General features: G+C 47.5%; 1 protein-coding gene across 14 annotated transcripts in view; it reads left to right on the forward strand.

The window, feature by feature from the left end:
* The window catches only part of Eml1 (EMAP like 1), a 173,372-nt gene that overhangs the window by 128,285 nt on the left and 24,227 nt on the right, over positions 1-20,860 (forward strand). For 5 of the 14 annotated variants that reach the window (NM_001399709.1, NM_001399712.1, XM_063262135.1 and 2 more), the window contains exons 5-9: positions 11,504-11,532; positions 15,462-15,591; positions 18,018-18,167; positions 18,852-18,921; positions 20,669-20,779. In NM_001399709.1, coding sequence (NP_001386638.1) covers positions 11,504-11,532; positions 15,462-15,591; positions 18,018-18,167; positions 18,852-18,921; positions 20,669-20,779 — 490 coding nt within the window. Of the gene's footprint in view, positions 1-4,838; positions 6,860-11,503; positions 11,533-12,324; positions 12,376-15,420; positions 15,592-18,017; positions 18,168-18,851; positions 18,922-20,668; positions 20,780-20,860 lie in introns of those variants that run through there. The other 9 variants (XM_039112547.2, XM_039112551.2, XM_039112546.2 and 6 more) reach the window with 6 other exon arrangements.

The following is a 20,860-nucleotide window of genomic DNA, read 5'->3' on the forward strand; positions in this document are numbered from 1 at the left end:
TTTCTTCCGTGTGTTAAGAGAAGGTGATTGACGGCTTCTGGTGACTTCTGAAGTGCCTGCTCTTTTCTTTGGTTTGCCAGTGCCTTAGTCAGGGTTTCTATTCCTGCACAAACATAATGACCAAGAAGCAAGCTGGGGAGGAAAGGGTTTATTCAGCTTACACTTCTACACTGCTGTTCATCAGAAAGTCAGGACTGGAACTCAAGCAGGTCAGGAAGCTGACCTGATGCAGAGGCATGGAGGGATGTGTCTTACTGGCTTGCTCCTCCTGACTTGCTCAGCTTGCTCTCTTATAGAACCTAGGAATAAAAGCCCAGGGATGGCGCCACCCACAATGGGCTGGGTCCTCCCCCCTTGACCACTAATTGAGAAAATGCCTTAAGCTGGGTCTATGGAGGCATTTCCTCAACTGAGGCTCCTTTCTCTATGATAACTCCAGCTTGTCTTCACACACAAAACCAGCCCATACAGCCAGGTTTAATTACATTTGTATGAATGACCCAGGCCATTGAGTACAACCCAGATTTTGACAAAATCTAAATTCCGGAACAGATGGTCCACACCATGATCCTCCCAGCGCCCGGCCAAGCACCTGTAGCAGTACACTGACTGCAGGAGCATGAGTTCTGGCTGGAGTCATTTTGATAGGTGCACTGATGTCATGCAAAGGACCTGGGCTCCACCCTCATCTGTGGACTCAGACGTCATCCATCAGTAGCCATAATGCTCAGTGTGTCACACCCCGTGTACAAACAGGCTATGTGAAAGAATGTCACACCAGCATCCGCATTCCTCAGCAACAGTGAGAGCATCTAGAAGACAATTCTGTAGGCTTAATGCAGTTCCTCACGCTCAAGAAGAAAATAAGTGTTTGTCAAGTCCTGAGCGTTCCCCGAGTGTAGTCACTTCCCGGAAAACAGTGTGTGCTCCTCTCTTGATTAGAACTGTGTCTTTATTAAGCGGTCCATTTCTTTGCGCCCTGTCCCATTTTCTTTAGAACTGATCGGTGGAGTTGAGAGTGTTTCCCATGGCTCGGTACAATGTTCACCTTCTATCTTTGACTGTTTAACATTTAAAACTCCTTTGCCTCTAAGCAGCCTCGGGACTTTAACAGCATTTAATCTCTCTGCTGACAACGCTTCCATTAGAGATAAAAGCAATGTAGGGCAATGTAATATTTTACTTTATGCAATATTCATGGCAAATGAATATTAATGATTACATAATGAGTCTTGTCACCACGAAGTACTTATTAAATTTAAATAGGGAGTCAGCAATAGCATTCTGAAAGAGTGGTGTGAAATACCGGTACACTAATCCACTAAGGAAGTTTTTTTAACTTTAAAAAAGTTTTACATCAGAAATGGCTACTTAGTTCTAAGTTTATAAGCACAGTTTACATTGGATGTCGCTGGACTGAGAAAGTGTTTCCATTTAGAGTTACTGATAGAGATGTGTCAAGCTCATGATTAAGACACTATGTGTCCATTTACAACTTGTTGCAATGGACTGGTTTGTAGAATAAGAACTCTCCAGCCATCTGTTGGAAACCTTGTTATCGCATACATAAACGCTGTTGGTCTTTGGAGGCAACAAATTTGAAGGGAAAATTGAAGTATTCCCTAGGGCCCAACCCCTGCTCCTCTGTGTAACCAACCCTGTTGCTTCACCCGGTGCTGGGGGACAGTTGCTCTGGGCTCTCTGGCCTCTCCTCCTTCTCAGAGCTATATGGGCCATGGCTTTGCCCTCTGGCTGTGTAATCCCTAAAGTGTCCAATCCCTAAAGGCCTGATTGTTTAGCTTCTGTACTGCTATCCTAGTAGTGACCTTCGTCCTCAGCGTCCAGTTCAAGATCTCCTGGCTCCTTATCCTTATCCCTGTCAACACCCCTCTTCAGCCTCCCCCTCATGTTTCCCAGCAGGGTACTCTTTTTTCCCTTCTCTTTTCAAGTTGCTTTATTTCACAAGTTACCTGTTTCTGAAAATCCCAAGAGAGGACTTGAAGGTCCCCTACAGTATCAGTGGCAACACAGGGCTCACACGACACTTTCCACATTCCCAACCAGAACTTGCTGGGTAGCCCGGCTGTCGCGATACCCACAATGCTGCCTCAGCCTTCCAAGTACTGAGATGGCAGGAATGTGACACCGTATTCAACCCCGACAAGGTTTCTATCAGCCTGTCAGACTAGTTCAGCATCTTTAACAATCCCGCAGCACATAGTAGGTGGTCAGCAAACATTTATTGAGCAAATATGCTTATTCCTCTTAATGAGGACGAGAGAAGGTCAAAATGGTGGGTCCAGACGGTCACTCTGCCACTTTGGGTCCCACCATTCTAAATTACTAGATTGGGGAATGAGGGTGGACTCTTCAGCATGAAAATAGTACCTACCTCACAGGTGTTGTGAGGATTAACTAAGGTCTTCTCCAGAGCATCCTCTACAGCAGGCTGGCCTGCCGTTGCCGTGGGTAGCTACGATTCCTGTTGCTCTGTCTCTAGGTTTCAGGGTCCGTGTTGGCTCACAGTTCCTCCCACAGCGAAAGTGTTTCTCTCCTCGGGGACTGTCCGAGTTTCGATTCCGTTGCTGTGCTGAAAAGCAACTCTTTTAGTTTACAGTTCCGGGTTAGGGTCTGACACTCAGAGAAAAGTCACAGTGGCGGGCAGGAGTGTGAGGAAGTTGGACACAGATAACAGAGCAGAGAGTGGGAGGCTGGAGAGGTGGCCCGGGGTTAAGAACACGCTCTGCTCTTGCAGAGGACTCGGGTTCGGTCCCCAGCACCCATGTTGTGGGGGTGGGGTGGGGACTCATAACCATCTGTCCTTCCAGCCCTTGCAGTTCCAGGAGATTCAACACTGTCTCCTGGCCTCTGTGGGTACCAGACACAATGAGACACACAGGCATCTATGCAAGTAAGACGCCCACAGAGCGGAGAATGGGCTCGGGCATGCTTGCCTTCTCCCCAACCCCTCTCTCCATCTACACAGCCCAAGACAAAAGGTGCTGCTGCTCATGTTCAGGGTGGGCTCTCCCCCACCCACCCCAATTAGCCCAACTAAGAAAGCTAACCCAATTTGACAGTTCCTCTGGGAGATGCTTCTCCGGGGCGATGTTAGATCATGTCCGGTGGACAATCTAAGTTAACTGTCACGGAAACATTTTGAGTTCAGTGCTCCTTACCCTGACCTGAAAAGAGGGGAATTGGAAGCTTGGACAATGTCTATCACCCTACCTGTGTGGTCTTACAGCACAGCTTCACTCAGACCTACTGTGTGCATGACATGGTGCAAAGCAGGATGGGGAACAGGATGGGCTGCGTGAAGAGATTCACCCTCCCAGGACTTGCTGACGGATGGCATGAAAACAGACTGAGCCTGTCTCCTCAGTTTCTGCAAGACACAACCCAAAGCAGTGGGGAAAGAAGGAAAAGGGTTTGGACGTGCAGCTCACTGAGAGAGACACAGCTCTGAACTGATCAAAACGACGCTCAATTCTTAAGGCCCAGAAGGTGGCTGACCTAAACTCAGGCATCATTCTGAGACACTACCCAGCTGTGGTCCTCCCTCTGGTGCTTCGGAGTCTGGAGGGAGGAGTGACAGCGTTTGGGCAGACTTTACCTCACCCTGCAAGGCTCACCGAAGAGCCCCTTCTTTAAGACAGCCAGTCTCTGTGGCTGGGCATCCGTCACCCTTCTCCATCCCCTCTCCAGTCCCATCCATGACCTCCCAAGGGCTCTAAGAGGGCAGAGACATTGTCCTTTCTTAGGCTCTGACCCAGCAGCACTTTGCAAAGTGCAGGAAGCACAAAAACCTCCCACTAAGCATTCCTTGAGTGAATGAAATTACATTAAAAAAACAAAAAACAAAAAAACAAAAAACTAGAACTGTTTAAGAAACCGGTAAGGAGCGCCACCTAGAGGCTGAACATTAGTACCACACTTAGTGTTTTTGTGCTGGAGCCATGCATAGTCTCACTCTTCAAGCCCTACATTTATTCTTAATGGGATTTAAATAGTTGGTGCTGGCATTCTTTAGTTTGTCTTTTGTGACTGTTGGCAGAGGGCTCTAGAGATAAACATACAAGTGGCTTCTTGTGGGTGAAAGTGGCCAAGCGGGAGGGAAGACATTAGTGCCAGTGTGTACACAGTTCATTCTGTCTCACTCGGTCCTGACGTGGTTCTGTCCATTTTGTGGATGAAGAAGCAAAGCTTTCCGAGGAGAAGCAGCCCGTGTCCCCTGGCGTGCTGCATAGCTTTGATTTAAGGAACACTCACACTCCAGTAGCCCTTGATGCCTCTCCCACGACTTTTGGCTTTTGTGCCCACCTGTGTCAGTTGCTCCTAGAAGCTATTCCCTGTCCTCAGACTCCTGGAGACCTGCGTATCTGTGAGGGTTTGAATTACCCTGTGGGCCTTCTCTTTTTGGTGCGCCATTATCCATAGGGGTGTGTGTGTGTGTGTGTGTGTGTGTGTGTGTGTACCTCTGTGTGTGTGCATATGCACGTGTGTGTTAGTGTGTTCTCCCGCATGGACATGTGTGCAAGCCGGAGGTTGAAATCAGTTGTCTTCCTCAGTCAGTTCCCACCGGGTCTCACTCTGATCCTGCAGTTCACCGATCGGCTATGCTGGCTGGCCAGAGACTCCCAGGGATCCTCCTGTCTCTACCCCTGCCCCCCCAGCCTGCTCCCCCTCCCCCGCCAGCACCAGCCTTTCTGTGTGGGTGCCAGGGATCTGGACCCAGATCCCCATGTTTGTGTGGTAGGCACTTTAATGACCTAGGCACCAACCCGGAGCCCGTGACTGCATTTTCCTATTTCCAGAAGCTGCGCATGAATCACTGGCGGTGGGATTCAAAGGCTTGGGCTTCCTTTTGCCGTGTCTTGTCCTTTGGCTTCCTGTCTGGCTCCTAGGACCGCAGGAGGTTTGCCTCGCTGTCTTTTTCACTCACCTTTCTTCCCACTGCCTGTGAGCCCAGCGCATAAGTGACATGTCAGGAGTCTGGCTTCTGCAGGGCACACAGAGCACAGGGCCATCAATCGTGCCTTGACAGTGGGGGCAATCCAGGTGAGCCACAGAAAGACAGCTATTTTAAGTCTGACACAAAGCCGAAGCCGCTGTATACTGGGCTAAAACAAAACAAGAAAAGAGAAAAGGGAGGAAGGCCCCCCTCCAGGGACAGGTCCAAGCTGCAGTTTTGGCAGAAAGTCAGACAGAATCACTTGGCTTTATGGGAAGAGGGGACTCGTTAAAGGCCGGGAGTGGTCTGGTTGACAGGTCAAATTCCTAGAGGTCCAGACAAAGGGGAATTCCCCACGCTCACACGCTCCTTTTCCATAGAACTTCAGGGAGTGCCCAGAACAGCCTGGAGTGGAATGTGGGTGGGTGTAGCAAGAGACTTTCTGAGGCACACCAGGTCATCTGTGGTGTGTGAGGAGAGAAGCAGCCTCCAGGCCTTGCCCCTAGAGCCAGGCGGTGGTCACCCTCTGTTCTGCTCTGGAGATGCAACAGAAAGCAGAATGAAGACCCTGTACTCGTGAGCCTTTCTGCCCAGTGGAGAAGCAAAATAAAACAGGGCTCAAAGTTCTATAGACAAAAATGGCCCAGGGTGGAGCAAGAATGTGGACTGTGGCGTGTGGGGCCTGAGGGAAGACTGCAGTGTTAGCTGGACACCCAAGAAGGCCTCACAGGAAGTGGCCACCAGACTAGACTCAAACAGCAGCCCTGTGTCATCTGCAGGCTGATGTCCAGGAGGAGGGACAGAGAGCCATTGCTGTATACTGGAGTGCTCCAGGCCAGGCCACAGGACAGCAGCTACAGGCTGGAGACATGAGCTACTTAGCCAAGGGGTTAGAAACAGCTTGGGACCATATAGCCCCAGGGGAACCCTAGCATTTAGATTGGAAGGCCAAAGAGCATTTTTATAGTCCTGCTTCCCTTGACCACACTTCAGAGTTTGGAAAGTTTCCCCAACAGCGAATTCTACTCTTTACGTTTGAGCTACGCTTGTGTCTCTGTGCAAGCAGCAGCCCCATCACCCACTTCACACACACAAACATGGAGTAGCCTGGACATCAAGGGTAGCAACGGGTCATATCACTGGTGCAGCACGGGCTGAAGGATGACTTCTAGTCAAGGTACTTTCCTTTCAAGTTAGAACTGAGGGGGAAAAAAAAGAGGCGACCTTGGGACTTTAGGGACATGGCTCAGTTAGAATGCCTGCCATGCAAGGCAGTGTGCCAGCTAGTTTTATGTCAGCCTGCCACGAGCTAGAGTTATTTGGGAAAAGGGAACCCCAATTGAGGAATGGCCCCCACCAGATTCTGTGGGCAAGTCTGTGGGGCATTTTCTTAATTGATGCTTGATGTGGGAGGACCCAGCTTCCTGTGGGCAGGGCCACCTCTGGCCTGGTGAGCCTGGGTGCTGTAAGAAAACAGGCTGAGAAAATCATGGGGAAGCAACCAGTAAGCAGCACCTCTCTAAGACCTCTGCATCACCTCCAGCCTTCAGGCCCCTACTCTTGAGTTTGTCTTGACTTCCTCCAGGGATACATTGTGACCTCACAGCTGTAAGCTAAAATAAACCTTCCTTCCCAAGTTGCTTTGGGTCACAGTGTTTCCTAAGCAATAGTAACACTAACTAATAGTAACACATGAAGACTTGAGTCTAGATTCCCCAAACTCATAAAAAGAAATGGACATAGTGGCAACCATTGCACTAGGGAGGGCAGAGGCTAACAGATCCCTCAAGCGAGCCTCGCCAGATCAATGAATTCAGTGAGAGATTCTGTCTCAGACATGGTGAAGAACTGCTGCCTGTGTCCTGCACTACTCAGCCTGACCCTACCTGCCCTCGAGGGATGGAGGTGAGTCAGTGACACAGACTCCGGGAGCAGCTGAGAAAAGCCACAGCAAACTCACTGAGCACTGCTGCAAACTCCTTTAATATCCTCCCCCTTGGGCCCCATTGGCCCCAAGAAAGCATCGCTTCTAGACAGCAGTTCCCGATTGGCTGGCATTGTCTGCGCCAGCAATCCTTGGCAGTCCTCAATTAGGTCCTCCTGCAGTAGATGCCTTTGCAGCTGTGAGGCCCCTGGTGTTTACACAGAGGTGGCCCTGCTGTTCCTGCTACAGAGAACATCTAGAAGACACTTGACATTTGTCTCTGGCTGATACACAAAACACACACACACACACACACACACACACACACACACACACACACGCATGCATGCACATATAAATGCTCACACATGCATTCATACAGGCACATGCACCTTGCTAACAAGTATATGCACCCCACCACACGGGTGTGCATTCAGAAGAGAAGTGATATTAGGAATGTATCTGCTTTTTTTTTTAATTCAAGCAACCAAAGATTGTGTCTCTAGCAACATTTAAGGGGTCATTAAAGTGCCCCCCTGAGGGTCAAACACCAGATGTCCTGCACACCAGATATTAGCAAAGTTACAGTTATGAAGTAGCATCAAACAAATTTTATGGTTGGGCGGTCACCACAACACAAGGGATTGTATTAAAGGGTCGCAGCATCAGGAAGATCAAGAACCACTGGATTAAACCAGTGCTCCTTGTGGCTATGGTTTCCTTTCTTCTGTTTGGTTTCATAGCTTAAGGTCGGGAGAGCAGGAAAAGCTAAGCAGTGCAGGGCAAACATCTGGAATCTCCCAGCTGGGAAGCACGGACTGGCTGGAGCGCATTCCCTGCTCTCCCTGAGTGCCTGAGTCTGGTGTGTCACTCGAGTCCAGCCTTTTAACTGTAACCCGTTAATTTCCCAGGCCCAGTCACAGGTTGTCACTGTCTGTTGTGTGGCTGTGCTCAGCAGTGACATCTCCACATCCAGGATGGCCTCTGTCCCACCCTCCTGTCATCCTTAGAACAGTTGCTGTATAAGAGACGTGCTCACAAACTCCACACCCAAAAGTTCTCTCATCAAGACTTTGATGATTTAAAAGAAAATTAACCAATGTATACAGTATTATATTTTATTATGGCATTTGCAAATAAAATTTGTTTCAACTTAAAATTTTCAAGTTAAATTTAATTCTATGTGCATGAGAATTTTGACTACATGTACACCTGTGCACCATGAAGGAAAGGGTGTTGGATCCCAGGGAACTGGAGTTAGAAATGGTTCTACCTGTCGTGCGGGTGTTGAGAGCTGAACCTGGGTCCTCTGAAACAAAAGATAGTTCTCTTAACTGCTGAGCCATCTCTCCAGCCCACCTAAAATGTGTTTGCTAGCTTTCCTTTCTCTGATCCTCTATTTTTACCCTGTCCGCCATGTATCCCCTACTCCCACTTCTGTATTGCATATGTTCTATAGCCCTCCCTCACCCCTCATCTCTTCCTCTCTTATGGTCTTCTTTTAAATTCATATTATATGTATATGTATATACACACATATATATATAATTATATATATATACACATACATACACATACACACAGACACATATACATGCATACACACACACACACACACACACACACACACATTGCAAGCTAGGATCCACATTTGAGAGAATGTGGCTATTTTTATGTCAACTTGACATAGCTGAAGTCATCAGAGAAGAGGGAACCTCAAATAAGAAATGTTTCCACAAGGTCAGTCTGTAGGTGAGCCAGTAGGGCACTTTCTTAATTAGTGATTGATGGGAGAGGGACCAGCCATTGTGGGTGGGGCCATCCCTGGGCTGAGAAAGCCAGTAAGCAGCACCCTCCATGGGCTCTGCATCAGCTCCTGCCTCCAGGTTCCTGTCCTGACTTCCCTCAGTCACGGATTGTTGCCTGGAAGTGTAACCTGAAATTAACTCTTTCCCCACTAAGTTGCTTTAGTCATGGTGTTTCATCCCAGCAATAGTAACCCTAAATAGAGCAACATGTGACGTTTGCCTTTCTGAGTCTGGTTCGTCTTAGTTAATACAATGTACTCCAGATCTGTCCATTTCCTTGCTTTCTCTTTGTAGCTATGATGCCAAAGACCAGCTTTGGCACCAGAGGGTAAATTGAGGCAGGCAGCCTATCATGGGTCAGTGTTGACAGCAGCTGACACAGCTGGATCCAGATGCTTACAGGGGCTGCAGCAGCTGGAGAAGGGTTGGGGGACTCTCTCTCTCTCTCTCTCTGTCTCTCTCTGTCTCTCACACACACACACACACTCACACAGACACACACACAACCACACACACACGCACACATACACACACAGACACACACACACACACAAACACACACAGACACACACACGCACACATACACACACAGACACACACACAAACACACACACACACACAAACACACACACACACACACACACACACACGCAACCACACACACGGTATGGTTGGTATCGTTGGAACAAGGGCAAGCTCCAGCAAATTATTTCTTTTCTTAGCCCCCTTTTATGCCCCTAGAGACAAAGTTTTTTCTACTAGGAAGAAAATTACTTCATAGCCACAGTTACAAATTTTCCAGAGATAATCATCATAAAAACCCTCTTCAAAAACAAATCAAAATCATTATACAAAAGAAAATTGCAGCAGGATATTGATTATGTATGTTCTATATGAACCATATATCTAACCGAACAATTCTCATCTTTCTTTCTTTCCTAAAGCTCAGAGCAGTAATGTTTAGTTCATTGATTGATAAAGTTTCAACAAGCCAAGTCTATAGTTTCCCTATGCTTGGTTGACAGCAACCTATTCTTACTAAGAAGCAAATCGTTTTTCTTACATCTTATTTTCGAAGTTCTGATCAGAGAGGCTAGCTAATCTTATATCCGTATTGGAATTCTTTATTTTTATTGTAACTTTATATTTTCCTGGTGCACCCCATAAACCTGTTACCTCAACCCTAGATCCCAAGACCCGAACTCAGGCCCAACCTAGAGGCCCCTCTTTGACCAGGAGCTCGCCCAAGCCTATTCTTGCTTCTACAACTCTGTGTGTGTAATGCACGAACGGTCACTGCACCCCTTTCTCTGACTCAAGCAGCTCTTGCCATTCTACCAGGAAAGGACACACTTTATTCTTAATTCTAACTTAAAACTTTCTGCCAACTGCCCTAATTTCCTAACTTTACATTTTCTACCAACTACCTTAACTTCCCAAAAGTATTTAAAATCAAACTAGCTTTTTAAAAAAAGATTACCTAAATCAAGTCAGAAATTCCATAAAATTCATTTAGACAGCATTACCTCAAGAATTTTCATCTTCATATTGATCTGTAAGAAACTTGCCCAACGGGGCTGGGGATTTAGCTCAGTGGTAGAGCGCTTTACCTAGGAAGCGCAAGGCCCTGGGTTCGGTCCCCAGCTCCGAAAAAAAGAACCAAAAAAAAAAAAAAAAAAAAAAGAAAGAAAGAAACTTGCCCAACAGAATGGCCCATCACCCAGGAAATATTCACAGCAGACTGTAGGCAGTGAGGGTCCCCCTGTGTCCACTCACACCAAGCCGCACATGTGGAGTGTGGCAGTCACAAACATGAGAAAACACAGCAGCAGCAAGAAGCAATCAGTCCTGGGTGAAGTCTCTGAGACTGTGCTTCACCAGAGCTCCCCCATCGCAGCTCAGTAGGACGGTGGCCGTCTCCAGGGAGCTCATGTGCCCACTGTATCTTTCTGAGTGACATCTGCCACTGTGTAAAACTCCGCTGTGTGTGTCTGGATCTCATTTTTATTCTTTGGTTGATGGACATCTGGCTGGTTCTGTCCCTTCTGTTGATGGACATCTGGCTGGTTCCACCTCTTGCTGTTATGAATAGTGGCAGCCATAAGCGTGAATGTGTAGGTAGAGTGTGTGGGTATCTCTGTGGCAGGAAATAGGACTCTGCTCATTTGAGATAAGTCCCTTAAATGTAAGAGGGAGGAAAAGTTAACCTTACGCACTAGCCAGGGCCACTCTCATGTTGACTAGCCAGCTGCCCCAACCCGTGTTTGCTCTTAAATGGGGTTGCGGCCTTATTCGCTTAATTCTGAACATTTTTCTATATACACATTTCTGCTGCAATGAAATTGGCCTGGTTCACGCGCCATGCATGTGGCAGATGGCTGTTGCTTGGATCTGTGGAGTGGTGAAAGGGAATGCCTCGGGGGCCCTTTAAAATCTGTGTGGCGGTGCTGGGGAGAGGGCTCGGCAGGTAAAACACAGTGTGTGGCTGAGGGTGTGAGTTCAGATCCCCCAAAGCCACAGAGAAGCCAGAAGGGTGAGGGAGGAGACGGGGCTCTCTGGAGCAGCTGGCCAGCCACACAGACACAGAAAGCTCTGGGTTCAGTGGGAGACCCTGCCTCCAAATGAGATAGGGAATAATCAAGGAAAAGCGTGACCGTGTCCTCAGACCTCCACATGGACATGCACACATGTATGTCCGCCCACATGCAAGCACATATCTGCTCATACATGCACTCCACAAACACGTATGTGTACAGATATATACGTATGTTATACACACATATAAATAAATACTGTTTTCTTGGTTTATTTTTACAGCAAACCCAAGGAGCCTACATTCAGTCCAGGTAAGTTCTGGTTTCATTCCTGGATTGGGAGAGGGGGGTATCATTTAGACCTTGACTGAATGGTAAACAGTAAATGGGAACCTCAGAGCCAGGCCCCTGGTACTCAGAAAACAGATCTGGTGCTTGTGAGTGTCACCAAGCACTCATTGGTGGCTCAGATAGTGGCAGGTTCGCCAGGAAACGGGTGACAGGCATAGTGACTAAACCCCTCCCTGACCCTTGTCAGACCCACATGGAAGTCAGCAAGGGTTAGAGCGGGAACTTCTTAGTAAAGATACCCTTCGCCTCTACCCTGCCCCTCAGACCTCTCCAGCGCGTCTCCCCGAGGGAAAGTCTCTTCTGCCTAAAGCTGTTCTACCCTGTTCAAAGTACTTGCTCCCTTTCTGCTTCTAATTTCCTAAACTGCAAGCCAATAATACTTCATAAATGGCTGTCTCTAAATCACACTTTATAAGAAAGCAGATGCTACGTGCTCTTTTTTTTTTTTGAGCACATGAACTGTATTTTAATAGTTACACGTGAAAAAAGTTACAAACGTGGAATTAAATAGATTAATCTGGTTTGAGTTTTCCCAGTTTCCCCCCTTCCACACAAAATAAAGATTGATCCCTGAAAATATAATTACCACAAACCCACAGGCATGCAAACCTGAGTGTACATGTCAGGGTACACGCAACGTCCCCTTGTCCCCTTGTCCTCTCGGGGCCAGGGTGGTACCAGCCTGCGGCTGGCCAATGAGCACGCCAGCAGACAGACCAGCCACACTTGCAGTACCGCCATCTCTTTGTCTAGCCCTTCAGTCTCCGAAACCCCAAGGGAAGCGCCGGGTGACACACAGCAAAGGTAGGCAGAGCTTCCCAACCCACAGCTCCCTGCACACGGCTGCTGCCCCATCCCAGAGGCTGTTTTCGTACTGGCAGCCTCCTCGCATGACAGCATCTGTTGCCTGTCTTGAGTTCAGTGCACCTCTGAACATTCACTTGGATGGGCTTCAACATGTGGCTGTGATTTGGATTGAGATTCATCGTTGGCTGATTGTAGGAGGTCTAAGAGGATCTGGAGAGAGCTCTCGGGCAGCCCCCTGAGTGTCCACGATTGGCATGAACCCCTGCACCGCTGACCTCTCCCCACGAGCACGCACCTCTGGGTTTGGTGATTGTGTGCTGTGCTCCTAACGTGTCTGCAAACAGCATTGCCTTCCCGTGTTGCACAGATCGTAGACGTAGGCCCCATACCCGTTTATAGTGTCCAACAGCACATAGTTAAAATATTGCTTCGTCCTGGTCAGCAATGTCTAGCGGTGAGGTAAGGAAGCCTCAGTCATAGGCATTCTTCACGGGACCGTAACCACCACATGACCTCAACAGACTGTTCACACACACTGTCGGCTCCCACGGCGAGCTCTCTAGCCCTTTCGGATATGCCATTGTATAAGCCTTAGTCCTAGCACCCTGGCTGGGTTGATCCACGTCTTACGGCGTTAGCAGAATGCCTTTCCATTTCACATTGAACTCCACCATTCCGGCTTCCCTCTGCTCTAAGGTGGGGCAGGCGCTGTCTTTTAAGTCCGCCTTCGCAATCATCAATGGATGAACTGCAACTTGGGTGACAGGTTAGGATAGGGAGAGGTTCAGAAGAGAAGAGGAGGGAAGAGCTGGAGGCGAGGCTCGGGGAAGACAGCTCATGAGGTGCTGAGAGACACTTCTGGCCCGAGAGGAGAATCCTCGTGGAGCGGATATAGAAGATGAGGTCAGCTAAAGAGAGCCTGGCACAGCAGCTCACACTGCTGGACTTAGGCAGTAGGCAAAGGACTAGGATGGCTGAAGCCTCGGATGAAGTGACTCGGGGCATCCGCAGCAGTGTGTACGGTGGTTCAGGGGAGCGTTAGAATCTGCAGTCTCTGGTGAGCCAATCTAGATGCCGCCAGGGAGGGTGGTCCCCACAGAGGGGACATCCCAACCATCACAGGGGCAGTGGCTGGACCAGTGTGCGTGGGGCTGAGCACGTTTGTGGCTCTCACCTGAAAGTCAAGCTTCTTTAAACCCGGAGTGAAAACGTGTCCCGTGCAGTGGGATCTGAAGTGCATGCTTGCGGTGACAGATACTTGCATGCGTTGTGTGACAGCCCCTAGCTGCTGAAGCTCCTAGTTTATCCTGCTCTCTCTGAGGTGATTTTCTGTGGGGTTTGACGCAGATTTTGCTGGTTGGCCCCTGTTTGGATTAGATACCATTGATTCTGGATTCTCCAGTCCGCAAGAGCATCAGAATGGAGGCTCTGACTCCGAACTCATGAGGAGTCCGTGAGACAGCGTCCTTGCTCCCATTATACCCTGTAAAGGGTAGTCACAATACCCCAAGTGGGTTGGGGTTTGGGAGGGGGGGGGGAGGAGGCTCAGAAGTTGCCTCAGATCAACACGGTTTGGTTTTTTTCTGCTTTTTTATTTACTTATATTTATTTATTGGACTACTAATGGTTATTTTAGGGGCCTAGAGAGATGGTTCGCCAGTAAAAGAACTTATTGCTCTTGCACAGGATCCAGATTCAGTTCCCAGCACCCAAAGGCTGCTCATAACTGCCTGTAACTCTCGTCCCAGGGTATCAGATGCCCTCTTCTGGCATGCATGCGATATGAATATAGTCATAAAAATAATAAATCTTCCCATTAAAATATAAAGTTATTTTAATAGAAATAGTCAATCTAGAAATCTAGAATCTGTCTCTCCCCACCGTTCAGTTGGGTCTTCTCTTCCTCCTTCTCCTCTTCCTCCTCTTTTTTCTTCTTTCATTTTTCATTTCAAGCTTCTCTTGAAGTATTTTCTTTTTAAATTTAAAAAAAAATTACTTTTGAGATTTATTTACTTAGCTGAGCATGGTGGCCCATGCATTTAATCCCAGCTCTAGGGAGGCAGAGGCAGGTGGATCTCTAAGCTTGAGGCCAGCCTGGTCTACAGAGTGGGTTCCAGGATAGCCTGGGCTACACAGAGAAACCTACCAAAACCACACAAAAAAATAGTATTTAGCTTTTTGTTACCGCATGCACGCCTGCTGACTTAGCATTCCTTGTATTTGCGAGAACTGTGCAGTGTAAAAAATACCTGAAGTTATATTTTACACTCATAACAAATCAATTCAAATATCAAAAAGATATTTTTTGATACTGAGATTGTATATACCGGTGTGTGATACTGAGTGAGACTCAATAGTGAAGTGGGCTTCTTGATTACTTGTGATTCTCCATGGTACACTTTCTTCTGATGCTAGCACGCCTACACCAAAATGTCCCAGGAGATGACTGTTGGATCTCACTCAGGCTTTCTATAATTTCTTACGTATGATCCGAACTTGAATGAGAAGCTCAAAAATAAACCACACAAACCTTTGTTTCAAGATATTTAATCTTGCATTAGATTTTTATTTCAATTTAGTTTTTATTTACATATGTATGTGTCCCTGTGTGAGGATGTTTGCACATGTGTCTAACTACACAAGGAGGCCAGAGGAGGCCAGAGGAGGGCAGCAGATCTCAAGGAGTGTTATGAGCCATTTGATGCTGGTGTGGAAAACCCAACTTGGGTCCTCTGGAAAAGCAGTTTGTGCTCTGTTAACCACTGAGCCATCTCTCCAGCCCTCTGGAAAACTGGAAGTGAGGATGGGGGGAGGGACCAGAGAGATGGCTCGGGAACAGGTAAAACTGCTTACTGAGTGAGTTTGATTCCGAGACTCATGGGGTGGGAGCAGAGAACAAGCGCCCAAAAGTCATCCTTTGACCATCACAAGTGCCGTGTGACTCCTGTACCAATCAACACATGAGATAAGTAAATGCAACATTCTAAGGTTTCAAAGAAGACGGCCACTCGAGTGCCGACAGGCTGTGGTGTTTGTTTTCAGAGTGCCAAGGTATGTCACTGACGCCTTCATTGTCTTTGTAGAAGAGGGGTATGTAAAAATGTTTCTTCGAGGCCGCCCCGTCACCATGTACATGCCCAAAGACCAAGTGGATTCCTACAGTTTGGAAGCGAAAGCTGAATTGCCAACGAAACGGCTGAAGCTGGAGTGGGTGTATCCTTTCCTCGCTGACCAGGTTGTCGGTGATGACTCCTGGTAAAGAGTCACGCAAGTTAAATGTTTTACTATTAGCGCTTTTAAAAAGTCAAAATTTCAAATGTGGCCATGTAGGAGAGGCAATTCCAGAGTAAGTTCTCACGATTGTGGTTCCTGTTCGACTGCACACTCATTGTCTTCCTGAAAGGATGTCGGGGAAATGATCTGTACAGATGAATGGTTTCGGGGCCAGGGGAATATGAGTATCCAGCCTGCCTGTCACAGAGAAGCATCAAGCTTAGTGAAAATAATCAAAATTGGTGTCTTAGTCAGGGTTTCTGTTCCTGCACAAGACCTCGGGTCAAGAAGCAAATTGGGGAGGAAAGGGTTTATTCAGCTTACACTTCCACATTGCTGTTCATCACCCAAGGAAGTCAGGACAGGACTCGCACAGGGCAAGGACTGACAAAGAGGTCATGGAAGGGTGCTGCGTACTAGATTGCTTCCCCTGGCTTGCTCAGCTTGCTCTCTTATAGCACCCAGCCCAGGGACGGCACCACCCACAATGGGCTGGGCCCTCCACCTTGATCACTTATTGAGAAAATGCCTTACAGCTGGGTCTCATGGAGCCGTTTTCTCAAGGGAGGCTCCTCTCTCTGTGATAACTCCAGTTTGTGTCAAGTTGACACACAAAACCAGCCAGCACAATTGGGTGAACATCAGGCCTCTAATGATGGTCATGATTTCAACAAACCGTTTGTTTGTTGTTCTTTTTTTTTTTTTTTTTTGAAACATTGTCTTATTATGAACCTAGCCTTTAACTTACAGCAATCCCTCTGCCTCAGTCTCCTGAACGCTGGGAATATAGTCATAAGCTACACCCCGCCCCCCTAAAGAGCTAGTGGTCAGTCTCTGTTGTTCAGTGCTCATTTCCACTGTGGAGGGTGGCTGCAGCCTTTCCCTCTACAAAGACTCTACATCAAATTCGTAGTGATTGTCTGCCGCTCACTGATTAACATCGAGCCCTGAAGACAAGTCCTACCTATTGATTTAAGTTGGTGCGGCCGAGGATTAGTATTTGAGATTATGGAATTGTATTTGTGGAAATCAAAAGATTAGAAGTAGTTTGACCATCTACTTTGGCCATGGAAGGGATCTATCTGCCCCTTCTTTAAGTTGGGTGGTTTTCTTTAATCTAATCCTGAAAATGTTACTCAAAGGATGCTTCCTTACTTGTGTTTTAAAAGACGAGGAGAAAATTTGCTCCAAATAAACGTCATTTTGGCCAGGTTATTTTTTTTTTACACTCAAGTTCAAGGGATGCTTTGCTTCTAAAAGTACACGTGTTAACATCTTAACACTAGGTCAATGAGAAGGCTCAGTGGCTCAAGGTACCTGCTACCGAGACTGAAGCCCCGAGTTCAGTCCCCTGGACCCACTTGATGGAAGGGGAGCATCAAGTCCTGCAAATTTTCCCTCTGACCTTCATTTGTACACTAATGGCACCTGTGTCCGGGGGCTCATGCATGCACGCACACAGTAAATAAGGCATAATAAAAAAAATTTTTTTGGTTCTTTTTTTCGGAGCTGGGGACCGAACCCAGGGCCTTGTGCTTCCTAGGCAAGCGCTCTTCCACTGAGCTAAATCCCCAACCCCGCATAATAAAATTTTAAAACACCGATAATCATCCCCAAAATGCGGGAGCATCGTTAATTCATAGTTAATTCATTGACTTAATTTAAAATTAAAAGTTAATTAATTTTGAAACCTTTTTGTTACATTCGAGTGACATTTGTACTCTATAAGTACTTTTATAAGTACTTTTAAGTGGTGTTTAATAAAAAGATTTATCTCCTAGGTCTCAGACAGTAAAAGCAGACTCCTAATTGCCTCAATAGCTTCCAAACATCTAATAAGTCTTCACGCTGTTAAAAAATAAAATTAACGCGTTCGCACTAGACTTGGTGTGGAGCCAAGACATGTCTGCATTTCCAGAGCAAGGGAGGCCGAGGCAGGAAGATCTGAGCTGAAGCCAGCCTGGGCTACAGGGATCACCTGTCTCTAGCATTGTGGTAGAGCCCTTGCCTAGCACAGGAAAGCCCCCCGGGTTCATTCCCCGGTACTGCGAAATGTCGCGTTCACATTATTACCAAACACGTAACATTTGATTTTAGGCGCGTAAATACCGAGGTCCGTGTCAGAGAGTGCTCCACACTGTTGTTTGTTCGAGACAGAGTCCGTCTCACCATGCGGCCCTAGCTGGCCTGGAGCTCATCCCTTTAGGGTGATAAGTACCAACGCTCCTAACACACGTTCCGGTCCAGTTCAGTCTAAACTGGTTAAACTGGTAGGAACTGCTGCACGACCGTTTTATGCTTGCGGAACGAAGCGGTGGCTCTCCAGTTCTTAAAAGCAAAGGATTTTCATCTTGACTCACGCCAAGCTACGGGTACCGGGGGCGAGACTGTCGTAATAACCTGTACCTGCTCCCGACCGGGGAGACGGTGTACTTCATAGCGTCGGTTGTGGTGCTTTACAACGTGGAGGAACAGCTGCAGAGGCATTACGCGGGCCACAACGACGACGTCAAGTGGTGAGTCCCCACAGACAGGTCGGCACGACGTAGGTGAGCTAGCCTTAGCCAAAAGAATTCAACATTGGGGCACAAGCCAGGGGTGGGATGGTGCAGGGCTCTGAAGCCAGACTGGGCAAAGCTGCTTTTTCTATTCCCCAGTGTGGTCTTTGGGCTCCTTCATACTGCTGCCCGATTCATGGCAGCCCTCTGTCCTCCCTGTGCTTCTGTGTGACCAGATTGTCTGAGGGGAAAGGCTTCAGGAAGCTTTCTTAACATCCGGAATGTTAAAGACTTCAAATTGGGTTTTGTTGTGTGCCATGCCCATGGGTCATTGTGTAGCTTAGGGAAGACCTTGTGGTGATTAGATGGGTAGATGGATTTGTGGTTATCCCGGATCCTGGCTGGTGATAAAAATCTTGCTGAGATGAGACATCTTTGCTAATTAACACACCCTAAGGGGCTTGAAGGGTGTCAACTCAGTCTGTGGTTCTGAGACGGAAATGGTATTTTCCCAAGGAAGGATGCCTTTCCTTAAGGTTGGGAGTTCCCGGAAAGAAATCAATCAGGGATTCTGATAAATGAAATAGCGGTGAGTCTGTAAGAAGCTAGGCAGTATGGCTTTCTTGTGTTTAAACTTTTGGAAGATCGTAGAAGTAAAACGCACCTTTGTGTGGTGTTATCTGATAATTCTCCTCCTTTTAGCCTAGCGGTCCACCCTGACAGAATCACCATAGCAACAGGACAAGTGGCGGGCACATCTAAAGATGGAAAGGTGAGGTTTGTTCATTGCCTTTCTGACTTCTGCTAAGGAACTGGCAACAACCTCTTTTTTATTTTTTAAGATTTATGTATTTTATTTTATGTGAGTACACTGCCGCTTTCTTCAGACACACCAGAAGAGGGCATCAGATCCCATTACAGATGGTTGTGAGCCACCATGTAGGTGCTGTGATTCAAACTCATGACCTCTGGAAGAGAGGCCAGTGCTCTAACCACTGAGCCATCTCTCCAGCCCAACAACATGGCTGATGGTAAATCTGCCCGGTCACTGCAGTTGCAGCATCTGAGGACAATTGATTCCTCACCAGGAGCTCTCATTGCACATTGAATGTGCTGTCCTGACCCTAAATCCCTTCCCAACCCCCGAGCTCCCTTAATTTCAGCAGGTTTTTAAATTTAAAGCCAGAGCTCGGGAGGCAGAGGCAGAGGCGGCCGTGAGCTATGTAACAAGACACTGTCATCAAAAAACAACAACCAGCAGCAACACATTAAGATGGCACAGCCTTGTCAAAGAATCCATTAGTCCCTGAAATTCTTCTCTCCACACACGATCAGCATGACAGTGTATGAGTCTAAGAAGCAGAGTTAAAATCCCCAAGTAGCCATACTCTACGGGATGTCCTTGACTGTGGGTGCCCACCAGTCATCTCCTCAGTGGGTGGACTTCACACCTCATGCTGATCACAGAGGCTCCTGGGAGCTTCAGGCAAACCCTGCAGGCGCTTTAGCAAGACTTCAGTCCTGTGAGGAAGGAGTTGAGGAACTGGTGGAACCTGGCAAACAGGAGACCTCCAAGCTGGCGTCTGCCTGTGATTGCCATGTTTTATCAAAACTCTGACAGCCTCTTAAGTCCCTGCTTGTACGGTTTTGTCCTGGTGTGAAACTAATCAGGACAGGAGCCTCCATTTTTATCAATGTGTATCTACCCAGAAAACACGGACGCTATCTTATCGGAGCGGATGTTTCCTCAATATCATATTTTAGCCGTTGGTCTTATGCGGTTCTCCATCAGCGCCCCACACTTGCAAAGAGCGGAATGACAGAAGCCCGGGCTGCTGTTACGTAAACTCACTTAAGGAGCAGCTCCTGCTTTACAAAAGAACCAAAGCCTGGAAGATCTCTTTGAAATCAGAAAGGAACTGTTCCTTCCGCCCTCTAGTGGCACGAAAGCATATTTCCATTTTTGACTTTGGAATTAAATCCTTACTATAGAACCAGAGAGAAGTTTACAGCTGTCTGAACAGATTCTTAACGTGTGAGGAAACCCAGAGAGGCCCATGCTGGTGCCTGGTGCCTGGTGCCTGGCTACTTGGAGACAAGGCTAAAAGAGAACAAGGTTTGCCTAGTGTTTACCCAAGTGCCGGACGCATGGCCGGGCTCATCCATGACAATGCATCTGCGGACTGCACTACGGTGCTCTCTTTGGTGAAATGTTATTTCTAAAATTTAGAGAATTGCAAATATACAAAAGGCATGTTGGCTCCTCTGGTATGTGTGCTGGAGAGTGTCTAGTCAAAGTTTAAACTGGATAGCCTTCTCCTGACACCTCACTGGTTCACAGGGCCCAGGGGAGGTCAGGGGGAATGTTTTCATTACACTCATGGTGGATGGAGTCCTCAAGTGCAGAAAAAGATCTCTTGTTTGGCAAAATCGAAGTCAAAATAATTTAATGGCTCCAAGGTGACGAGAACTTTAGTTAACCTGCAGTCACTAATGATGGCCATATCCTTTCCGTACAGCAACTGCCGCCACACGTGCGTATCTGGGACTCTGTGACCCTGAACACTCTGCATGTCATCGGAATAGGCTTTTTTGACCGGGCTGTCACCTGCATCGCATTCTCAAAATCCGTGAGTATGGAAATATACGGGGGCCGGTCTCCAAGCCAACATTTCTAGCCACCTGGCTTCCAGCCTTCCTTAAGGCATGCT

The sequence above is a fragment of the Rattus norvegicus genome, chromosome 6 (assembly GCF_036323735.1).
Source record: "Rattus norvegicus strain BN/NHsdMcwi chromosome 6, GRCr8, whole genome shotgun sequence".
Lineage (NCBI taxonomy): Eukaryota > Metazoa > Chordata > Mammalia > Rodentia > Muridae > Rattus > Rattus norvegicus.